At 42.0% G+C, this 22,012-nt stretch overlaps 1 protein-coding gene across 1 annotated transcript in view; it reads left to right on the forward strand.

The window, feature by feature from the left end:
* LOC145392425 (cytochrome P450 2J3-like) overlaps positions 1–21,764 on the forward strand; it is a 181,576-nt gene extending 159,812 nt beyond the window's left edge. Inside the window, 2 exon segments of the mRNA XM_080266833.1 lie at positions 12,140–12,280; positions 21,592–21,764. Of these exon segments, the coding sequence (XP_080122959.1) occupies positions 12,140–12,280; positions 21,592–21,764 (314 nt within the window).
* Positions 21,765–22,012: the final 248 nt, after the last annotated feature.

Below are 22,012 nucleotides of genomic sequence, written 5' to 3' on the forward strand. Positions count from 1 at the left end.
GAAATGCCTCGAAGATGATGATAGACTTTGCAACCGCAAAAGCAGTGTGTAACTACAATGTGGGCTACACAGAAAGCAGTTTGACAAGTATGCTTGACATCGAGTCCACTTTGTCAATGGAAAAGTATCTGCATACAAAGGACGTGGCTATGGACTCCCCATACAGACGAAAGATGAGAAATAAGATCAGAAGGGACCTGGAGTAAGCCGCTGGCGCCTTCTGAGTGTGTAAACGTACAGTACTGTCAACTAATCGGCCCATTTCTCAAATGTAAGTTTTTCTCCTTTAAGAGAAACGTTAATGGTTATTGTACAGGAAATAATAATTGTGACTTGGATGAGCTGAGAAATTATGAGAACACGAAGGAAAAATTTCGGTGGGAATGTAGGAACAGGTTTCTATTCCTGCAGATTTTGATGGAATCTGAAGACTATGATATTAATAAAATGTGGAGAGAAGTAAAAGAGGAGTTGCATGAGAGTACTAAGATTACTATTAAGAAGAAGGGAAAAGCGAGAAAGAAAAAGTGGATGTCAGATGAAACATGGAATGCAATTCAGAAAAGGAAAGAGGCGAAGTTAAGAAGTGAAGAACAACATATTGATGGCCAGGTAGTTGAAGTACTTAGAACTAAATACTGGAGTTTACGAGTTTACATTCTGAAGTACAGAGACTCGTTAGACGTGATAAGACAAGGCTATATGATGAAAAGGCAACAGAGACTGAAATTAAATTAAGTAAAAATGACGGTTAGAGAACAAGAGCAGCTTATCAGGCCACAAAGGAGTTAACTTGAATTGAAAAGAGAAGGAAGGAAATACCTGTACGAGGTAGAAATGGTAACTTGATGACTAAAGATTTGGATATAAGAGGAAGGTGGAAAGAGCATTTTGAATATGTTCTGAATAGACCAATCCCAGCTGAAGAGGATATTTTGCCAGCCGAGAGAGTTTTGCAGACAGAAACAGGGGATATAACCTTGGAAGAGGTAGCAAAATCTATATATAAGTTAAAGAATTTATGGGCCTAGGAGAGAATGGAGTATTTCCTGAAATGCTTCAGTGGAAAATTATGAGTTGATGAATACACTTTTGAAACTTTTGAATATGGCTTGGGATAATGTGGAATTCCAGACGAGTGGAAAAATGGAATGATTATAAAAAGACTAAAAAAGGGAGATTTAAGTGTGTGTGACAACTGGAGGGGGATAACTTTGACATCTGTAGTTGCAAAAGTCTTTTCCAAAATCTTGTTGAACAGAATAGAGCCAGTAATTGATAAAATTTTAAGAGAAGAACAAGAGGGATTTAGAAAGGGTCGAGATTGTAATGATTAGATTTTTACTGTAAGGCATCTAATGCAACAAGCTAATGAGATGAAAATGCCACTTAGTATGTGTTTTGTGGATTTTGAAAAGGCGTTTGATAGTGTTTCACGTGGAGCTGTGTTGAAAATTGTGAGATTCTATGGTATACCATAAAATTTTGTAAATAATATTAAAAGCCTGCATGAAGGTACTTTTTCTAAGGTAATGGTGGGTGGTTCTTTGAGTGATCCTTTTGAAGTTAGGAGTGATTCAAGGAGGAGTTCTTTCGCCATTGCTGTTTGTTTTGGTTATGGATTATGTTATGAGAAAGGTTGTAAGGAGAACATGTGCAGGAATTAACTGGAAAGACAATAAGAAGCTGATGGATTTGGACTATGCTGATGATATTGTACAGATTTGCGGAAGTATTCACGGGATGCAGAGGGTGCTTGATTGTCTGGTGGAGGAAGGAGTAAAAGTGGGATTGGTAATATTTTGTGGAAAGACTGAAATTATTAATATGAACGTGGAGAATCAAATCGATTGTGTAATTGGGAATAATGTGGTAAAGAATGTACAGAATCTTTAATATCTGGGAACGATTATATCATCTAACAGATCATTAAACAATGAAACTGAGGAGAGGATAAGACTGGCTTGGCGAGCTGTTGGAATATTGAAAACTGTTTGGAATAATAATATGCTTTTGGTACATACTAAAGTAAAAATTTAAAAGTCCATGGTTAGACCAGTTTTAATTTATGGGCATGAGTCATGATACAGTACAATTGCTCATGATACAGTACAATTGCAACAGATCGGAAAGTATTAGGATTTGAGAATACTGAGACGGATTCCTGGGGTAAAGTGGCAAGATTGCGTTACTAGTGAAAGAGTAAGGGATATTGTGAGAGTGGAACCAGTTGATGAGTACGTGAAACTGTCTCGCTGGACGTGGCTGGGGCACATATATAGAAAAGGAGGCAGTTTAATACAGAATGTGCCAGAGTGGACTGCTGGAGGAAGAAGAGGTAGAGGTAGGCCGAGGGAAACCTGGTTGAGGACAATGAAAAGAGAAGCAGGAGAGGAGTGTTGGTGGGACCTGAAGGAGATGGCAAGAGACAAATGTTGGTGGAGAGAGTTCATCGAGGCCCTATGCATCACGTGGGCTTCCACAGGAAAAGATTGATTGATTGATTGATTGATTGATATCTGAAAGTGTTTTTTGATTAAATCAAAATAAAAGCCATGACTGGGAAATTGAGTATGCAGTTTTAAACTACAAAGAATATTTGTCCCAATGTTTAGACGGTTAGTTTTGTTAATTTAGTGATTCACCTTTGACTTTATCATGATGGAGCTTCTCCTCATTTTACTGAGATATATTAATAAAATTATACCTATGAACCAAGTGATAAAGGAAAACACATACAAAGCTGTAGTTGAATGCATTTTTATTATTCAAATTATTAAGTGAGGATTGGCAACTTTTGGGAGTTTGTGAACTCTCCTATTCATCTGATCTAATTTCTAGTTCAGAGATTGAGTTCACAGTAACATAAAAAACATCCTTAATATATGTTTGAATGTCATTTCTCATAATTTCCTTATCTACATACCAACTGATTTGCTGGCAGCTCTAAATGATGTGCCCCTCACATTTCTGTAAGCTTTTGTTAATGGCCTGTCCTCGATAACCTAATCTCCTTCCTTGTCTGAACCATTATCCATCCCTCTTCTGGTTGATATTCATTGTCCATCTCCGCCTGGGAAGTCTAGGGAGAGTACCTGACTTGTGCGGTGCACACCCTTACTGATGGTCCTGATATGGCGTCTGTAACATCGGGTCTGGGCAGCTGCACACGACAGTATCACCCCGCCTCACACCAACGCTCCTCATGGCCCCCATTCTTCCTAAACTTTCCATCACCACTTTCTTTTCCCAGGGGACAGATGGTGCCTACTGTCTGTCCTCAATGCTTCGTGGAGGTTCCAGCGGTTTTACTTATGTCTTTAGATTTCTTCAGGAGGTTGGTCTCCTTTCACATTTATAAGTAATAGACATTTTATACAGTATTCTTTTGTCATTATCAGTGTTTTATTTCTACTAATTGGCATTAACTTTATTTTGAATATGCACTTTTTATTAAGGGTGACATTTACCTTGTTGTACAGTGCCATATGACTGGCAGTTGCGCCGCCAGATTTTGATTATATTAAATCAATCGGTCAATTTCTTCTCCCACTCTCACCTTCACCGCACACCTTTCTGATGCTGACATTCCCACTGTTCCCTCCATCATTGTTGCTCATTCCAGCATCTCCAACGTTGCCCTTTTCACCCACTGTGCCACTTCCTCCTCCTGCCGCCGCCGAACTGAAGGATGAACCTCTCGATAACACATCAGCATACACACAACTCCTGAGCGTTGTAAGATCAAGGATATCAGTTTCCAGTAAGGTCATTTACCTTGTTGTCACCTTAATGACATCCCTCGTGACTTCTTGTAATCCAGCAACAACAGAACTAAACAAAGGGTTAAGGTCTATCACATCCGCACACACTTTCCTATGTTAGCCGTGTTCACATCATCCGTTTTCATGTCCACGAATTTAGGGAGTAACTCATTTATTTTCTCCACCTCTGCAGCCAGATTTGAGACCAGTGGAGTTAATATTTCAAACTCCATTAGTGGCTTTCTTTTGTGGCTATCAGTCACAAAATTATATTCTTTAGATTTAGAAACTTCCTCGTGAAGGTCTTCTATATCAATCATGTTTATACATTTTTTGTCAGGGTCACGTCGCCGTGGTATGTCCTTCCCCAAAATATCGCATAAAGCCTACTTTTCTTGATCTCCTCTTGGGAATAAAGTGACAATATGATTTCTACTAGTGAGTGAAGTGGGTAGTCCTTTCTGGCCGACGTGATTAAGCATATGAAACTATATACAATATAGTTCATTGTAAAGAATCACTGGCAATGCGATGTTAATTTCATCATAATACCAGTGGACACTAGTGAATATGAAGGAAATGTGTATGGCATAAAGTTTATCACCACATGCCGATAAATCTTGGTTGATAACTGGGACATCAGTAGACAAGACAGACCTTAAAGGATGGTGGTAATGGAGGCTACTGGAGCTCGTCCCATCTCCCAGGACACCTTGATGATCGCCAACACTGACGATTAAAAACGTTCGAATTCTTCTTATGACGGAGTTTTCTACGAAACGATCATGACGATGCTATAATAGGTACTGAGTAATGATGTAATACTGATCCATTTACAGAAAATACAGGAGCCCCAACACCGACACTAGACCAGCTTGATGCACCCTCTAGTAGCAGTAGTAGTAGCCACTGTTGACACTCCAGAATTTAAAAAAAGAACAAAAACAAGGTTGCTCATAAAGAAACTCAGGGATGGGCCTAAAAAAACCAAAATGCGAATTTTTACTCTAGACGAATGTGTATGCAAAGTTAGTCTTGAAAATAGTGTTGAGATGCAGAATTTGCTAGTTACGTAGTGCTGGAGTATTCCCGATGATTCTCGTAGCACGGTTACGTGTCAGAGGTACCAGTTTGCCTGCTATTTGTGGGTGGAGGAATTTTGTAAGTTCTGCATTAATTTTTGTTCTGTTTTTCCCGATACTGTTTCAGTTACGTAATTGTTAAATTATGTCATTTTATCTCAGTTTGTATGCTAAGTTAGAGTGTTATGCAGTGTAAGAAAACTCTGGCATGTTTTGGATGTCTCTAAATTGGTAATTGTAGGAGCTAGACTATACTAGAAGCTTTGAGAGTAATGTAAGGCTTATATAAGGATGGGGAAGAGACTATAGCAGTTTCAGTTCAGTATGAGTTCAGTTCAGTGTCAGTGCAGTGTAATTATGGACTGTATAGCTCTGGTACTTGTGAAACCAGTGAAGTTTGGCAAGCATTAAGTGCAACTGCAGTTAGTGAAGACTGTATAGCTCTGGCACTTGTGAAAACAGTGAAGTGAAGTTGGCAAGCGTTAAGTGTAATTATTTGGAAAAAAAAAAAATGAACTTAAGAAGCAAGTGTTTATTTACAACACCTGAGCTGATCTTGATCTTGTGTGCTGTACACTGAAAGGCTGACCATAGGAAGAACAACTCGCTGGGCAACGTCCTTCCTATAGGTTACTGCTGCTGTTGGACCATGTGGCAGTGTGGGATGGGGATGTAACAGTTGTGTGAGGAATGTGTATCGTTAGATATTGCTGCAGCGAGTCAAACCTTCGACATGGAGGCAGAAGGGGTACAGACAAGAGGCCAAGATAGACAAGAAGAGGCATCCCTGGCTGCTATCATTAAGCTATTACAGGTACAAAATGTACGATTGCAAGCACAGAATGAAGGACAGAAAGAACTAAAAAAAACAACTACAGGCACAGAATGAAGGACAGAAAGAACTAAAAAAAACAACTACAGGCACAGAATGATGGACAGAAAGAACTAAAAAAAACAACTACAGGCACAGAATGATGGACAGAAAGAACTAAAAAAAACAACTACAGGTACAGAATGATGGACAGAAAGAACTAAAAAAACAACTACAGGCACAGAATGATGGACAGAAAGAACTAAAAAAACAACTACAGGCACAGAATGAAGGACAGAAAGAACTAAAAAAAACAACTACAGGTACAGAATGATGGACAGAAAGAACTAAAAAAACAACTACAGGCACAGAATGATGGACAGAAAGAACTCAAAAGACAATTACAGGCACAAAGTGAAGAAATCAGATAACAGTTGCAAGCACAGAGTGAACAGCTTGAGACACAAAGTGAAGAACAGAAGGAACGATATGAATATCTTCAAGAGGCACTACAGGAACAACACAGGGAATAACAACTGAGGATGCAAGGACAGCTTGATGCTTTGATGGGGGAAATGAAGGAGGAGCAGACACAGTTGAAGGAGGAAGTAAGCACTGAAATACGAGAGCAGAAGTACGAGGTAGCAATAACATGGCGGAGTGCAAACAGTATATAGACGACAGTTGAAGACAATTAGTGAAGGAACTGTGATGGAGTACAGACAGCATGTAGATAATCAGTTGAAACATGTCCTCGACCATGTGAAGATAATTAACGAGAAAATTGAGGCTGTAGAGAAATGTTCTGCTGCTGAGCCTCAGGTTAGTGTACAGGGAACATATGAAAAGAATGGTCAGAGTATGATGAATCTTGACAGACCCAAAGCATCTAAAGGTAGCATAACAGGGCTGGAAAATCAGAATGCAGAAGTTTTGAGTCCTGGACTTTGATGCCCCACTTTTAGGCGCCAAACCAGTGAAGTCCATGGCTATAATTGAGGTGCAATTAAAAAGAAACCTCAGGAATTTGATGGTAAAGTATCTTGGGAAGCTTACCGTATGCAGTTTCAGTTACTTGCTGACCAGAATGATTCGGATGATAGGCAGAGGGGAGTGCATCTTGCAACTAGCCTCAAGGGTGCTGTAATGGAAATTCTGGGCCAGATGTCAGTATTAGGAGGAACAGTTATGAGTCCCTAGTTGAAGTGCTGCAGTGCAGATATGGAACTATGAACTAGATTGAGATTTACAAAACAAGATTCCGGACCCGTGTGCAGGCTCAAAGCGAATCCCTACAGCAGCTTGCTCATGACCTGGAGAGCATGGCATACAAGGCATACCCTGGAGCAGCACCTAACCTATTGGCTATGCTTTTGAGGGAGCAGTTCATCGATGCTCTTGATAGTGCAGAGTTGAAAGTGCAAATGAAGCAGGCACAACCCAGAAGCATGCAAGAGGCAATAGCCAGGTCTCTAGAATTTGAGTACTAGGTCAGGTCCAGTACATCCACTTTTCAGGCAGGTTGTAGTGCAAGAGTCAAGGTAAGAAAGGGGCAGGTGCGTGACGTGGAAAAATTTGAACGAAGTCACTGGTGTTGTGAAAAGCCAGGATATAGGAAAGAGGACTTCTACATGAGGAAGAGGGAACAGGAGATGATCAGAGGAAGTTGCTGGTATTGTGAGAAGCCAAGGCATCAGAAAGTGGATTGCAACAAGTGGAAGAGAGAACAGGTGAAGTTCCAAGGAGGTTGCTGGTTCTGCGGGAAGCCAGGACACAACAAGGTGAATTGTTACAAATGAAAGAAGGAGCAAGAATGGAACAGTGCAAGGAAACCGACGATTGCAACAAACAAGTGTTGGACATGTGTTGAGGTGGGACACTTCAGCTATGATCGCCCAAGAGAATAGGATGGCAAGAAGACTGTAGAAGACGAGAAGGGTGAGAGAAAAATAGTTAAGGATGATGACAAGAGGCAACAACCAACCAGTTTTTCCCAAGAAGCCACACCACTACAGAAGTGCAAGAGAACCTTGATTGATAGTGTGCGAGAAGAAGATGGAAGAACAGAAGCAAACAGTGTAATAGGGATGGGAATCTTAGCAAGAAATGCCACTGTTCTGTAGTGACATGGCCAGTGTCAGTTGAGGGAGACCTGAAGAGGATGCAGATGGAGGATGCAGATTTGCAACCAGTACTAGAGTGGCTGCAGTGGAGTACAGTGCGACCATCTTGGGAAGAGGTTTCCAGGTTCAGCCAGGTGACCAAGAGCTACTGGAGTCAGTGGGACCTTCTTTGTTTGAACCACGGACTACTGGAGCATCAGTGCGAGGCACCCGGACTCTCAGCAAGTATTGGCAACTGGTGGTTCTGAAGAAAATGAGGTTCAACAATGAGTCCCGTAACCAGATCACTTGTGGGCACGTGGGAGTGTAGAAAACTGCAAGTAGGCAGCAACAAAGGTTTTACTGGACTGGCATGCCTCAGGATGTTGAAGAGTGGTGTCGGGCCGGTGATGTATGTTGTGCCAAGAAGGGAAACAAGAAACCTGGTTGTGCCCCTCTCCAGCTGTACCAAGTGAGTGCACCAATGGGAGGAGTCCCAGTGGACATCGCTGAACATTTGCCACTCACTAAAAGAGGAAACCAGTATATATGTGTCACCATGGACAACTTCACAAAGTGGCCAGAAGCATATGTCATCACTGATAAAGAGGCTGCGACTATTGCGCAGGTGTTGGTTGACCAGTTGTTCTGTTTTTTTGAGATGCCACAAGAGCTGCATTCAGACCAGGGTAGAAACTTTGAGTCTGCTGTGTTCCGTGAGGGCTGCAAATTACTAGGGATCAAGAAAACCAGGATGACCCCACTAAGGCCACAGTCAGATGGAATGGTGGAGAAATTCAACTGGACCCATGGACAAGAACTTGCCATGTACTGCATAGAGGGACAAACAGAATGGGACCAGAAATTATATGCATTGCTGATGGCATATCGGTCAGCATTCCATGAATCTACCAGCTACACCTGTGCAAAACTGATGCTGGACCACGAGTTACTCTTACCAGTTGACTTGCTAATGGGAAGACCACCTGGTGAAGAGCTGCCTACAGACACCTCCAGCTATGCAAAGCATGTTCAGAAAAGGCTAGCTGAGGTACATCATCAAATGCAAGTAGCCCTTAAAGTTTCAGGCGAAGTGATGAAATGCAAGTATGATGCCAAGGCAATTGAGGTGTGCTTCAAGGTTGGTGACAAAGTTTGGTTAACTAGTCCTTAGCAGAAGATGGAACAGTCACTGAAGCTGCAGAGCCCATGGGACGGGCCTTTTCCTGTGTTGGACTGCCTATCAGACGTAACGTACCAGATTCAGAGAGGCAGGAAATCTAGCTCAAAGGTGGTACACGTGAAACTTCTGTGGCAGTACCATGAGCCAAGACGGTAAAGCTTGGACATCTCTGAGGAATCGTGCACACCCCAAGCCGAGGATGTTGAGTAGGACCAAGAGCTGAAGTACAAGAGGATGGTGAAGTTTCCCAAGAGAAGAAGTGAATCAGGAAGAGGACCAAGACATTCCAGGAGGAGTGGACTATGTGGAAGAGCTGGGATGTCGTTGGAAGTGGCATAGAAGACCTGAAAACCTGAAGGATTATTTTGTGTATAATCAAATGTTAGTTTGGATAAAGGTTTATGTTTGTATACACTGTGTAGTTTTGTTGGGATGACATAGGATTAGGATGGGGGTAGTGTTGAGATGCGGGATCGGTTAGTCAGGTAGTGCTGGAGTATTCGCGATGATTCTCATAGTATGGTTACGTGTCAGAGTTGCCAATTTGCCTGCTGTTTGTGAGCGCAGGTATTTTTTAAAGTTATGCATTAAATATTGTGCCGTTTTTTTCTATCTATCTATCTATTGCCAGACGCCTCAATCCCGTTTAGGGTGGCCACAAACAAATCGCCTCCAAGTCGCCCTGTCCCCAGCCATTTCACTGCCCTGCTCACAACTCACCCCCCCCCTCTCTCATATACCTCTCCACCCCATCCCTCCATCTCATCCTCGGCCTCCCCCTCCCTCTTCCCCCCTCCACCTCACTTACATACACTCTCTTCGTCAGTCTTTCACCCTCCATCCTCTCCACATGGCCGTTTTTTTCTATCTATCTATATACCTAGGCTGCTTCCCCCAAGGAAAGGGAGGTAGCCGAGACAGGACGACACACTCCCCATTTACTCATCCATTCAAACACATTCATTCGCATCTTAGTCCCAAAAGGGAGAACGGACAGATCCTCACCGCACCACACCGCACAAGGGTCAACTGCGCAATGCAGCCAGTGACATCCGCAGCAGGGCCCGACAGCAGAGCTGGTTTACCCCTGCCACATCATAACAGACTCTTCCCGTTACCCGCACCTGACTTGACTAGCTGATCAGATCAAATGCAGGAGAATATCCCCTCAGGACTGCGTCATCACTTATTCATTCACAGTTTCTCTCCATTTATTTCTGTCACGCACAGCCACTTTTCCTTGCTCAACAGACATCCCTCTCGCATCCAGTGCTCTCTTCACACTGTCCATCCATCCTATTCGTGGTCTTCCTCTCAGCCTTACACTTCTCACATTAGGTCTAGTTATCTTTTTAACCAATCGCTCATTATCCATTCTCTCCATATGCCCAAACCATCGCAACACCCTCTGCTCAATTCTACCTGCCATCTCCCGAACAACTCCAGTTCTCCTTCGCACTTCATCATTTCGCACTCGATCCATACGCATCACTCCACACATACTCCTCAGACACCTGATCTCCATTACATTCAAACTTTTCTAACATGTTTTATTTATGTGATTGTTATATTATGTAATTTTATCTCAGTTTGTATGCAAAATAATTTACAGTATTATGCAGTTTAAGAAAACTCTGGCATGTTTCGGATGTTTCTAATTTGGTAACTGTAGTTGCTAGAGTATACTAGAAGCTAGAGTATACTACAAGCTTCGAGAGTAATGCAAGGCGTATATAAGGATAGGGAAAAGACTAGAGAAGTTTCAGTTCAATTTGAGATTATTTCAGTGTCAATGCAGTGTGTCTGCAGATTGTGTAACTCTGGTAATTGTGCAAACAGTGAAGTGAAGTTGGTATGCATTAAGTGTAATTGTTTGGAAAATAAAGACAGTGAACTTAAGAAGCCAGTGTTTATTTTATAATGGCTAAGCTGATCTTGTGTGCTATAAACAGACAGGTTGACCATAGGAAGAACAACTCATTGGGCAACGTCCTTCCTATACTGTACTACTGCTGTTGGAACCTGTGGCAGTGTGGGACGGGGAGGTAACAAAAAATATAACTTTTATTGTCTTACCTGGTATTCTGATGCTTTTATTGTATGTAGGAGTTCCTCCAAATTGCTGGCATCTTCGGGTCAAGGGGGTGCATAGTTGCCTCTTTCGATATGGAGAACCTCTCTCATGTTGCTTAACAGAGATTTACATGACTTCCAGTAGTAGCAAGACCCTCCATGCCTAGTAATAGCTTGCTTTGTAAGGATTTGGTTTGCCACAGTGTTTGTTAGCAGCCTATTTGAATGCTTGGTTTGATGATCTTAGAAAACATCCGTTCAACTGAAGCAGACGAATTTGGCAAGGCCAACAGATCATGCATGAATATTGCAAGGTATAATTTAGGCTTATTGTTCCCATCCTTTACTTGAAGTAATTCTTCCCAAAAAGAGGTTAGCGACTGGTTCATATTTTGAAGACTAGCTCTGACATGCCTCTGTCCCAGACTCCCAGTGCCTACGAACCCGAGTCTCCCGACTTTTATTGATGAAAGATTCAGATTCATTACTTTTATAATGTATTTTAGCAAAGTTCGCATATGATACTGTGTCGTGTCCAGTTTTTATAGTGTTATTATTTCATATACAGTAACCGCTGCTACATCAAATGGAAAAACATTTTATTTTTTTAAGTTGACAAAAACTCCAAGATTTCCTGAATTTTAGTGAAAAACCTCCACGACTCAAAGGTCGAAGCAAAAAACAAACAAACAAACAAACAAGATCTAGTAGATAAAACCCAAGGACTGACAACACTGGTAGCGGCAGTGGCAGCGGTAGTGGGTGCAGTCCCAGGTTCATCTGAGATGTGAACTCAGTGGACTGCTGGCTGAAGTTCCACTCCTCCTGCAGTCCACAATCTTCCTTGGGGGGATAAGGAGGATAGGGAGGGAACTGAGGGACGTTTGTATAACTGGGTAGTGGAGCAGCCCAGTTATATGGGTGTCACCACGTGAAGAGTCCCTCTTCAGCACCATAAAGGGGGAGGAGATAAAGAAAGGCTATTGTCTAACCTCTTCAGTTCGAAAGTTTCTCCAAAGATGAAACAAAATTGCCTGGAGAGAGAGAGAGAGAGAGGGGGAGGGAGAGAGAGAAAATACAGGAAAACATTGCATTCGATTTAAGGTGTTTATTTAATTTCCCAGGAACGGTTCTGCTGGCAAACTTGGACGAGCTGATGACAGACTCGACGCTGTGGAAGTACCCCAACACCTTCGATCCCAGAAACTTTCTGGACGAGAACGGCAAGCTGGAGAAGAAGGAGGCTTTCATGCCATTTGGGACTGGTGAGTCCGGGAGGGTGAGATTACAATATATTTATGAGACTGTAGGTGGCACTGGAGGCTTCGTGGCAACTTTTTCTTAGCGATTCATCTTGCGTGTTGTACCCTAATATTATCTTTTCTGGCTCAAGAAGAATGGAGGTTTGGCGACTGTTGGGATTGGTGAGCCCAGGTTGGTGAGATTACGATATACTGTTTTTATGAGATTGTAGGTGACATTGGACGCTTCACAGCACCTCTTTCACAACGATTCATCTTGCCTGTTACACACTAATATTCCCTTTTTATTTTTCAAGGTTAGTGACATAGGAATCGGTAAGCTATCAATCTATCTATCTATCTATTGCCAGACGCCTCAATCCCGTTTGGGGTGGCCACAAACAAATCGCCTCCAAGTCGCCCTGTCCCCCGCCATTTCACTGCCCTGCTCCCAACTCACACCCCCTTCTCTCATATACCTCTCCACCCCATCCCTCCATCTCATCCTCGGCCTCCCCCTCCCTCTTCCCCCCTCCACCTCACTCACATACACTCTCTTCGTCAGTCTTTCACCCTCCATCCTCTCCACATGGCCAAACCACCTCAGTGTGTTCCTCATAACGCTTCCTATCACATCCACATCCACACCACAACGCTCCTTTATATCCTCATTCGTCAGCCTGTCTCTCCACGTGACTCCACAGGCTCCTCTTAAATAACTCATTTCCACTGCTCTCACTCTTGACTTGTGTCCTTCCAACAATGTCCAAGCTTCACTTCCGTACGTTAGAGTTGGTATCACAATACTGTCATGTAGTAACTTTTTCACTTCCATGCTCAGTTCCCTGTTTCTTATCAATGCTTTCAAGGAACCAGCAACCTTTCTTCCCTGCTGTACCCTTTCAAGCACTTCACCCTCCAAACCTCCATCCTTACTCATCACACTACCCAAGTAAGGATGGAGGTTTGGAGGGTGAAGTGCTTGAAAGGGTACAGCAGGGTAAGCCTGGTATGTTAAAAACTAAAGACCACAATTATAAAGCTCTGAAAATTTCCTAACGCTTTTTCCTCAGCGATTCAGTCATTACATCTCATCTGTATGTAAGCAGTAAGTGGAATAGACATCATACAAGAGTTTTTTACAATAACAGAACAGAGGAAGGAAAAGCAGTTGGATAAAAAATCCAACCAGCAGATTACTGGTGTCCTCCATTGATAAAAAATCTGTAACGGTAAGTTGAAATATGGGGGGAAACCACTCTTGGGAAGCGAGTTCCAAAGAGATACAGTTCGGGAAATAAAGGAATTTTGATAGACTGAAGTTCTGCAGTATGGCAGTGTGAATATTCAGTCTTGAGGGCTACCAGATGCCCGAGTAGCGCGGGAGAAGGCGCGGAGAGGTGGCACAATGGATGCAACTTCATCTGAGCATTTGCCATAAAAGTATCTGCAAAATAATGCAAAAGAGGAAACATTCCTTCTTACTAGTAGGGGAGGTAATTTATTTGCAATAGTAGGGTTATTAATAATTCTAACAGCTTTGTTCTGAATTTTGTCTAGTTGTTTTAGTGCAACCTCTCCGCACCCATTCCACAAGGGTGAGCAATATTTCATCTGAGAGCACACATGCCTCTTGTAAATTACAGCTAACTGCTCGTCAGTGAAGTTACGGACTCTGTACAATCATCCAAGATTCTCTGAAGCAGTTTTAGCAAGTGATCTAAAATGAGAGCTCCAGCTGAGGTCATTTTTAAGTGAAACACAGAGAATTTCATTTCTATGAGATAGGAATATTAGTAGCAACGAAGGTAATAGAGGAGTAAGGTAATATCTGTCTATTAGTAAACTGTATATAGTTTGTTTTCCTAGCATTGAATGAGGCACTGATGTTTTTCTTTCCATTCAGTGATCTTAGATAAATCTTGATTTATGGAGATGGCTGTACTAAGTTATGAGTTAGAGATATTAAACTTTGTGAATGGGTATTTATGCGTAAAGGAACTATGAAGTATTGAGTCATCTGCCTATGAGTCAGTGGAATTATGAGTAACAGATAAGAGATCATTAATATGAATTAGGAATAGGGTGGAAGCCAATACTGATTCTTGTGGCACGCCGGCATTAATCGAGTGGAAATTGGATTGTACATCATCTACTTTTACTCTTTTCTTTCTGTCGCTGAGACATGAGGAAATCGGAGGAACAAAAGATAATAGTCCATAGCAAGGGAGTACCACACTCTCTCAGAAGCTTTAGAAATATCAAGGTCTACTACATGAGTTTCTCCATGTTGGTCAATTGACTGGTGGACTGTATGAGTTAGGAGACTGAGTATGTCAACAGTGGATCATTCGTGGCAAAAACCATACTGTTTATCACTAATTAAGTTGTTAGATTCAAGATGTTAAACAGTGTGGTTATTAATTACAATCTGAAATACTTTACCAAGAAAAGATGTGATAGCTATTGGTCTGTAATCAGAGGACCTTCCTTTCCTCGGAATTGGGTGTATATAGTAATGGCTTCTTTGCAAGAATTGTGGAATGAAGAAGTAAGTATGCATAGTCTGAATAATTTAGCTAGAACAGGAGCAAGTTCCGGGGAACACTTTTTCAAAACAACTAGAGAAATTCCATCTGGACCTACAGCTTTGTTGGTTGACAAGTTGTCTTGGATAGAATTTGTGTATCTAATCTGTATCTTACGTGCAGCAATTTCAAGAGAGTTAAGTTCTAGTACTGGGAAGTTCTGGCCGACTTCCTCTAAGGTAGAATTTCTTGCAAATATCCTGACAAGAATCTTTGCTTTACCACGTGGGTCGTTTATGGTGTTACGAACTTAAGATTTTAGTGTGGGGAATGGGTGATGAGTTCTGTCTATCTCTCTATTGCCAGACGCCTTAATACCGTAATGGGTGGCCAGAAACAAATCTCCTCCATGTCACCCTGTCCCCCGCCATTTCATTGCCCTGCTCCCAGCTCACAAATCCTCTCTCATATACCTCTCCACTCCATCACTCCATCTCATCTTTGGCCTCCCCCTTCCTCTCCCCCCCCCCACCCCACTCACATACACTCTCCTCGTCAGTCTCTCACTCTCCATACTCTCCATATGGCCAGATCACCTCAGTGTTTCTCTTAACGCTTCCTACCACATCCACATCCACACCTCAACGCTCCTTCACTTCCTCATTTGTCATTCGGTCTCTCCATGTGACTCCACTTGCTTCTCTCTGTCCGTCCAACAAGGTGCAAGCTTCACTTCCGTGCATTAGAGTTGGTATCACAATACTGTCATGTAGAAGTTTTTTCACTTCCATGCTCACTTCCCTGTGTCTTATCACTGCTTTCAAGGAACCAGCAACTATTTTTCCTTGTACCCATTCAGGCACATCACCCTCTAAACTTCCATCCTTACTCATGACACTACTCAAGCACTGAAATGCATTCACATTTTCCATTTCCTCCTCATCCAACCTGACTGTACTGTATATTCACTGACTTCTCTTCTCTCGAAGACCATAATTTTACTCTTCCCTACATTCACCTTTAGATTCCGTTTCTTACAAATTCTCCCTAACCCATCCACCAAGCCTTGCTGCTCCCCTTCGTCTTGACTTAACAACACAGTATCATCTGCAAATAACCGTACAGAGAGTTTCCAACCACTGCCCTCTCTCACTAGGGCAGCTCCAACATCCACTGCCCGACCTTGTATCTCTTATATTACCCCATCCATAAACAGATTGAACAACCATGGAATGACACATCCTTGTTTCAATCCAGTCTTCAGAGAGAAAAACTCAGTCAGTTCACTATCCACACACGCTGCAGCCTTAGTAACCTCATATATACTCTTCATGCCCTTCAACAACTTCCCATCTACTCCATATATTCTTAATACTTTCCACAATCCTAGTCTATCCACTCTGTCATATGCTTTCTCCAAGTACATGCAGGCCACATACAGCTGTACAGTATTTCCTTCTCTAGAAACTTTTCCACTAAAGATCTAGGAATGAATATCTGATCTACACAACCTCATCCCTTCCTAAAACCTCCCTATTTTTCTCCAACTATTTCCTCTGTTACTTCCCAAACTCTGCCAATGAGTATCCTATCATATACTTTTCCTGTTACACTAAGAAGACAAATGCCTCTGTGATGACCACACACCTCATTTTCCCATTTTCCTTTGTGCAGGAGAATAATTATGCGTGACTTCCAATCCTTCGGGACTCTACCTTCCTCCCAGGCCTATCTGCACATCTTCCACATCTATGCTACTGCTGTCTCTCCCCCATGCTTCAGCATTTCACCACTCACTCCTTCAATTCCTGGGGTTTTCCCCATTTTAACTTTCTTCATTGCTTCCACAACTTCCATCATACTAATTTCTTCCTTTCTTCTCACATCCCTTCTTCTCCCAGCCATTCCCCAGCCACTAAAACTTGCATTATTTTCATTCTCTATGTTCAACAATTTCTTAAAGTGTTCTCTCCATCTGCTCACTTTTTCTCCATTCTCCACTGGTAATCTACCATTTTTATCTTTTACTTCGCAACTAATTTCTTTGGCACCCTGTCTAACTCTCCTTACCTCTTTCCAAAACATTTTCTTACATTCCCTCTACTTTACACTCAAATTCCTTCCAAATTTCTCATCCACTCTCATCTTACTCTCTCTTACTAATCTTTTCACCTCTCTCCTCCTCTCTACATATAGCTCTCTCTTCCGTCTCTCAACTTCTTCCATGCACCTGTTCCTCATCCACTCACTATATGCTTTCTTCTTTTGTGCCACAGCCTCTCTCACTTCTTCATTCCACCATGCTGTTCCCTGCACCCCCTTTCCTCGTCTCTTCACCCCACACATCACCTCACATGCAGCACAGATTTCTTCTGTGCAAATCTTGCACGTCCCCCATCTACTCCAATCTATATTTACCTGTTTACTCCTCCACTTCCCTCTTGCATTCTGCTTTTTTTCCATCCTCTTGTAACCCTTCCACCCTACATGTATGAACTACTTCCTCCTGTCCTTCCCTTTCTTCTACTTCTCCATTTCATTTTGACTTTGATTCTGACCACCACCAAGTGGTGATCAGAAAGTCCTCTCCCCCAACCTCAATATATTCTTGCATCCATTACACACCTTCTCATCCTTTCATCTACATACAGACATAATCAATCATTGCCTTCCTTTCATTCAGCTCACCACCCACCCTTCTCATCACTCGCCACGTATACCTATGGATAATTTTGTGCCTGAAGAGGTTATTGGCTATCACCGATCCCCTCCTGGCACAAATGTCCACTAAAGCACTGCCATTGTCATCCATTTCAGCAGGCAAACCCTACCCACCATTCATATTTCATACTTTTCCATTCATATCTCCAGTCAAAAACACTCTCTCATTTCTTTCAAACTCTTCCATTCATGCTTCCACATTTGTCCAGAACTTCTCTCACTCTGCTTGCACGATCTTGCATTGGCGCATAGACACCCACAGTTGCCCATATTTGTAGTCCAGCTTTCTGTCTTACCCACACAATCCTTGAGCCAACTGTTCCATGCTTTTATATTCTCCTTCCATCTGTTACTCACAACAACATACACTCCTCTTTTTGCCCTGTCATTCTCACCTACTCCCGCGCATAAACCCCATCCATACTCCCATGCTCTCACACTCTCATCATCCCATTTAGTTTCAGTGAATCGACATACATTCACTTTCGCACCCTCAAGCACCTGGACACGGTCTCTTTCACCTCATCATTTGCACATCTTGCATTCTATGTAGCTATCCATACCACGTCCTTTGTTCAGTCCTTAACCGTCACCTTTTGTTCAGTCCTGGTCCGAGGCTTCTTGTTCGTATTTTTAGTTAGTTGTTTTCCGGTGAGGGGCACTAACCCTCCGCCAACCCACTTGTTATCACGTAGGGAACACGTGTTGGTTGGTTATAAGGTTACCACCCGGTGTTGTAAATGCTTTCCTGGTTCACAGGAAATCATTTGGTTTGTCATTCAGTGTAGAGCTACCCTAATAACAGAGTACCACTACACTAAGTGGGTGAATGATTGACTAGAATATTTTATTGTCATTAGGATTATTTAACCCGCCGCATCCCAGCAGATTTTTCACCATGACCCCCCCCCCCCACTCAGTCCTGGCAGATTTTGGATTTCTTATTTTTTTACTCAAACCTCTGCTTTTTGTGTGAAACAATGGCAAATCACAGAAAAAGTGCTCACCTGAGCTTAGTAATGGGCTTTGCAGGTGACCCTTTAAACACCTGGTACTGTGTTCTCTGGAGCCGTGCTGCAGCTGTCGCATTTTCTATGGTAGTTGTATCTATTGCAAACCACTCAGAAAAGGTAGATATTTGTTTATTTGATATGAATTAATATGTAGTAGTAGAATATATTAATTTTTACACAATAATATAGACGATATAAGCATTGTTTCACTCACTGAACACATCAACATACCACACCTTCCTTGGTGACATTACCTCCTCATCACTTCTGCTCATTTCTTCCTCTGATGCCACTTAATCTTTGTCCTCCACATCGTCATCGATTGGGGTATCACTCTCGCACTGAATATCATACTGTGGTGCGACATGTCTTTACTGCCCAGGTCACTGGTAACAAGTGAGATGCCGAGACAATGGCATGCAGAGGGGGATCACACTGGGTAAGGCAGTGTCACCACCTGGCGGCGGGTAGAGGAAAGTCTTCCATGTATGCCTACCAAAAATCATGTGAGAAACTTCAAAAATTTGCAAAAATGACAGACCTCACAACTGTAAAATATATGGGTACATTGACGGGACTCAGCACGACAAAATGTTGTAACGTACCCATATGTTAACGGTACACAGCGGGTTAATAGTTTGGATGCTTTGTTGTGATGAATGTTTGATTTAGTGAGATGTATTACTACTTACAGTATGCATGGTTAATGACAATTTCAGATTGACTGAGGTAATCAAATGCTGTTGTTTTTAAGTAAAAGCTGTAAGTTAAGGACTTTTGGGTAGTAGCTCTGGCACAAATGCTGCCAAACCACTTTGGGGAGTCCAATCTTTTAGTGAACTGTTGACTGTGTATGAACATTTTCATAACAGCACGTATTAAGACATAAATGTGGGACTGGATAGAACTGAAGTCACTGGAGAAGAAAGAGTGCCATGGAATATTAGCTAGATAAATTTTAAATTCATCGTAGTCTGCCCTATCAAAGTACCATCGGGTCACTGTGACAGGTTCAGAACGGGGAGGTTTGGCACAACTGCCTAATGAGGCTTTGATGAGACTGTGGTTGGAGGATCTATGTGGTGACAGTACTTCTATCCTGTATTTATCTGAGTTATTTGTCATGAATGGGTTCAGGAGATATGTGTTATGGCCAGGATTATCTGGTATTCTGGTTGGTTGTTTTACCAACTGTGTGAGATTAAATGATTCTGCAAACAGCTCACATTGTAGACCAGTATTGTCAGTCCTGGCAGAATGCAATAACCATTCTACATTATGTCCTGTATGTTAAAATCACCCAAAATGGTAACTTCAGTGGTAAGGGTGAGGTTAAGATCAGTGAACTGTGTGGATATGGAGTCAAATATGCTGAGTTCTGAAGTATTGGAAGAGTGATAAACTATAGAGATATTTTGGAAAAATTTTGATAATTTAGTCTATATTATAAATAATCAGAATTAACTAACGTGAAGTTCAAAACAGTGTTAACTGCAGATTCAGATTTGATTTAACAGCAGTTGCCACCCTTGCTATGGAAGTTTGTAAGGAGATGGTAACCAGGTAAAAAACAAAATGGGGATTTGTCAACAGAGGGAGAGATTTGAGTTTCTGTGAGGGACAGGGCTTGAGGTGATATAGATTGGAGGAAAAAGTGAACGGATTTCAGATTGGTAACAAAACCATGGATATTTGTGAAATATAAGGCTGAACCCGTGCTTCTCCGCTGTTGAGCACGAACAGCGTTTATGACGACCGCTGTCGGCACAATCATTTGATTGGAACCAGGAGGCCCCTGTGTCGCCAGCCCTACCCTGCCGGTGGTGGTAATCAGAGATACCACCGGATTTGCTGATAACAGAGCAACAGCCATTGCAAAGGAGGGATGGATATAGAAGATGTGATATCTAAATTGCATGTAGTGTGGTGTGGACAGTTGAAGGTGGAGGCAATATGGGAGTAGGCTATGCTGGCCTACTCTCAGTATTAATGAAAACACTGGAAATGTTCGGCATGGGGTGGTGGTCAGGAGCAGGTCCTGAGGGCTGGTAAATCGGGAGCTCCAACTCTCCCTGTCACCAACTTGCCATCCATCTCGGGAGGACAGCCCTGCTCAATTGGTGCTGCAGTCTACTCCATATAAGATGCTATTATATACAAATTAAATCGCAAAGGAATAGGTGCTTCAAATTTTTCTTGCCACTTAGAATACAAAATATGTCGTAGTGAAGTATGTTTAAAAACAGATAGGCCTAATCTATGGGTAGGATCAGCATTTATAGCCCGCCTATGGTTATATCTGATCAGCCTGCATCCTGTATTATAGTGCAGTTGGCAGTGATAGAGAGGCCGAATATTAATGTCTGGATATGTACACTACAGATATATCTTATCTGTAAATTGTACTTGTAGTCCACCACACGTACTACAGTTTGCTTACTTTAATTTGGCCCAGATTCTCGTCATTTTGCAGTTTATTTCACATAGCTCAGTGCTAGAAAAAGACAATACTGCGGCTTTACATCCTTCCATAGCACCTCTTCGTGACTGACATCATTCTCTTGTTTCAGTTTATTGTATCCAAGCAAGCGTGCATCTGCGTTTGTGTACTGGAGTTCAAAAATTGTCTCCTAACCTAATAAAATCGTCTAGTAACGCCACAATAAAAATGAAAAAAACGAAACGGGATTCAAAGAGATTGCCTTATAGTATTTTTTTTAGGCAAGTGTGTGTGTGTGTGTGTGTGTGTGTGTGTGTGTGTATTGGGGGATTCAAGAATGAAACTTTCAAATTACCTCATCGAATTAAAGGAACTGACCATTTTATAAAAATTTTTAGCGTATTTATTTTAATTCGTTTATGTTAGCAAGTATGTATATATGTGTGTATGTATGTATGTATGTATGAATTTGTATGCATGCAAGTAGGTAGGTACGCAGATAGGTAGGTAGGTGCTGCAGGTAGGTAAACATGCATGTATGGGAACGTCGTCACTGGATTAAAGTTAACCATCTCATATTCCTTGTTTATTTATTTATTTGATGAATGAATAATTTACTTGTTATTTATGCAGGGAAGCGTGTATGTGTTGGAGAATCCCTGGCCCGCCTTGAGTTGTTCCTCTTCATCTCATGCCTGGTGCAGCGGTTCACATTCCAGATGATACAGGAGTTCGACTCAAGCATCAATAATCCCATGTTTACTTCTGCGCCAGAGTTCATCGCTCTGTTTAAGGAAAGACTCTAGGAACAGACTAAGGACAGGCTCCAAGGATGCTCCAAGGACACTCTAAGGACATACTCATAGAACACGCTCCAAGGATGCTCAAAGAACACATTGCAAGGATGCTCTATGGACACGCTCTAAGGATGCTCTAAGGACACGCTCCAAGGATGCTCAAAGGACACTGTCTAAGGATGCTCTATGGACACTCTCTAAAGATATGGTTCTAATAACAAATTAACTCTATTCCTGACCATTATCGTTCCATCAAA

Source organism: Coenobita brevimanus, chromosome 22, assembly GCF_032717465.1.
Source record: "Coenobita brevimanus isolate Jiangsu-jjx chromosome 22, ASM3271746v2, whole genome shotgun sequence".
Taxonomy (NCBI): Eukaryota; Metazoa; Arthropoda; class Malacostraca; order Decapoda; family Coenobitidae; genus Coenobita; species Coenobita brevimanus.